This window comes from Austrofundulus limnaeus, unplaced genomic scaffold, assembly GCF_001266775.1.
Source record: "Austrofundulus limnaeus strain Quisiro unplaced genomic scaffold, Austrofundulus_limnaeus-1.0 Scaffold922, whole genome shotgun sequence".
NCBI lineage: Eukaryota > Metazoa > Chordata > Actinopteri > Cyprinodontiformes > Rivulidae > Austrofundulus > Austrofundulus limnaeus.
Genome location: NW_013953324.1, coordinates 109815 through 112278, shown reverse-complemented (window position 1 = coordinate 112278; position 2464 = coordinate 109815). Strand labels below are relative to the sequence as shown.

At 42.8% G+C, this 2464-nt stretch overlaps 1 protein-coding gene across 1 annotated transcript in view; it reads left to right on the top strand.

The window, feature by feature from the left end:
* Nucleotides 1-2464, top strand: part of zfyve26 (zinc finger, FYVE domain containing 26) — a gene marked incomplete in the record, with an annotated part of 85176 nt that extends 82712 nt beyond the window's left edge. The window contains 3 exon segments of the mRNA XM_014029582.1: nucleotides 677-859; nucleotides 956-1006; nucleotides 1768-2464. Coding sequence (XP_013885036.1) covers nucleotides 677-859; nucleotides 956-1006; nucleotides 1768-1977 — 444 coding nt within the window.

Sequence of the window (2464 nt, the reverse complement as noted above, 5' to 3'; positions counted from 1 at the left end):
GCTTATGAATTATAAAAATTAGTAAGACCGCTAAAGTGCAAACAAAATATTTAGGTCTGCAATTAGTGGATTTGCACTTTATCGGACTGGTGCCCACCACTGACAACGAACWCCCAGACTGTTGAGCCGTTCCTGCATGTTTAATGAGTGTTAAAAGGACAGCTGATGGAACACAGTGGTAAACATGACCCTGTCCCAGCTTTATGGACATGTTGCACGCATCAAATTCAACATGAATTAATATTTGCAACAAGCCAATGAAGTTCATCTGTTTGGACATTAAATATCTGGTGTTTGGAGTGTATTCAACTGAATATAGGTTGAAAAGAATTTGCATCATCACCATAATCTGTCTTTATTGTTTTATACAAATTCATTGGGATTGGGCTTGTAACAAACATCTTTGAAAAGCTGTGAGATCTGTGGTGAGCAGATACCAGCTGGACCTGCTGGGTTTGACAGGACAGGAAGGAGACACAGACTGAAACACAATGTGTGCCTGATAAAAGTGTTTTCTCTAACTTTTGTAAAAACTAAACCAGAAATGTTTCATAATTGTGTTTCTGTGACAAAGAAATAGAAAAAGAAAGTAAACTCTTCCTCATTTCAAATCCAGCATGACGTTGTAGTTTTTGTCAGGAGTTACTGAAGGTTCTGGTCTCTGCTGCTCCTGCAGGACTTTCAGCTGGAGGCCCAGGTGGTTTACGTCCGAGCGGGTCACAGGCTCGTTCGCTTCAGGCAGTTTGGAGCTGTACGCCAGCTGCTCAAGTGTGTGAGTGAGTCTGGCACCGCCACCAAGAGTGACTGTGACGCCCTCATCCTGAGCTGCATCACTGCTGCAGAGAAGACTCCTGCTGATGTGAGCAGTGCAACCGTTTGGAGGTTCAGAAGAAAAGAAGACAAACCAGGTCGTTGGAGGCAGGAACTCACTTTGTGTGTGTGTTTGTTTGTGTAGGCCAAGGAGCTGGACAGTCTCATTCTGGAGATAAAGAACATAGAAACTAAGGTAAAGTTGTTTGTTTTATCTGTTTATTACTGCTGTTGTTGTTGGTGGACATCCAGTTCATTGTTGTGACTGCAGTCAGCTCAGACTGCTGTCTTTATGTTTGCTTTAAACATGGTTCACAGTTTTACTTTACTGATACACACACACACACACATCCTTGTATTGCATCAAACTGAGGACATTGTATTGACRTCTATTCATTTTTGTAACTGTATTTATGTGTAACGCAGACATTTTCCCTAAAAGCAACCATTCCTGGTGTATCCACTGTGCCACAGCTCTGTATTCTGTAAACATGATGTCCCAAAGCCAGAACACGTTACAGCAAAGACCGCTTCACCCCAACAACCTGGTCCTCCAACACAAACACAGAAATGTTGTGTATGAGGACTGTGACCAGTTACACATCAGGGAAACAAACCAGTTGCTCTGTTTACATGCAGACGTTGTCATCATTTCCTGTTACATCACACGCAAACATTTCWACAAGTCTTCAACTCAGTGCTGTGATGTTTTTATTTTTAATACGTTTTCAAGGTTATCTTTCCAAGAATGCATTCATGTTTATAATAAAAATTAGATTTCACAGGTACTTTAATAGAATCCCAACAAAACGGACATGTAAATGAAGGAGATCAGTGTTAAGCTAAAACAGAAGCTGTATCTTCAGAACTGATGTTTAATTATTTATAATAATCCAGAGCAAACTTGTTTTGTTTTCTACACAGTATTCATGTAAATCTAATTGTCCTGGTCCACAGATCAAAGCCTACCTGGTGTGCAGTAAGCTGAGGCCAGCCTACCTGCTGGCAGTAAAGCTGGAGTCCAGTCGGGCCGGTCCTTTGGTCCAGGATGTCCTGGCAGCAGCAGAGGAAGCCCAGGACTCTGTGATGCAGAACATCTGTAACCAGTGGTTGTGTGAACACAACAAGTCTGCTCTGCAGGGTCAGGGCCGACCCAGTGCCAGGTGAAGGTCAGCCAGCCAAACACAGGACGCCTTAAACTACAGACTGATGCATAATCATAGAAGAGCTGTCAGCTAATCTGTTGGATTGAGATTGGGATTGGTACKTCTGTATCTGAGACACAGCACTCATCACACCCATCAGTGTTCACATCTCACAAATATTGAAACTGACCTAATAAAGCACAAGATAAAGCAGTAAATACAGCCTGTAGGTTGTGTGTCTGACCATGTGAGCATCCTGAGGCCACGCCCACTATTTAAATCCTTTGTTTCCATCATGGCTTCTGTTTCCGTTGACACTTTGGGGCTGAAGCTGGGCAGACTGGAGCAGTTTGTAATCATTGTTGGGTTTATAGACGTGTCATGTTTTCTGTAAGAGGAGCTTGTTCTCCTGAGACACCTGCAACACAACCTGCAGCTTCAACACAACCTGCAGCTTTAACACAACCTGCAGCTTTAACACAACCTGCAGCTTCAACACAACTTTAACA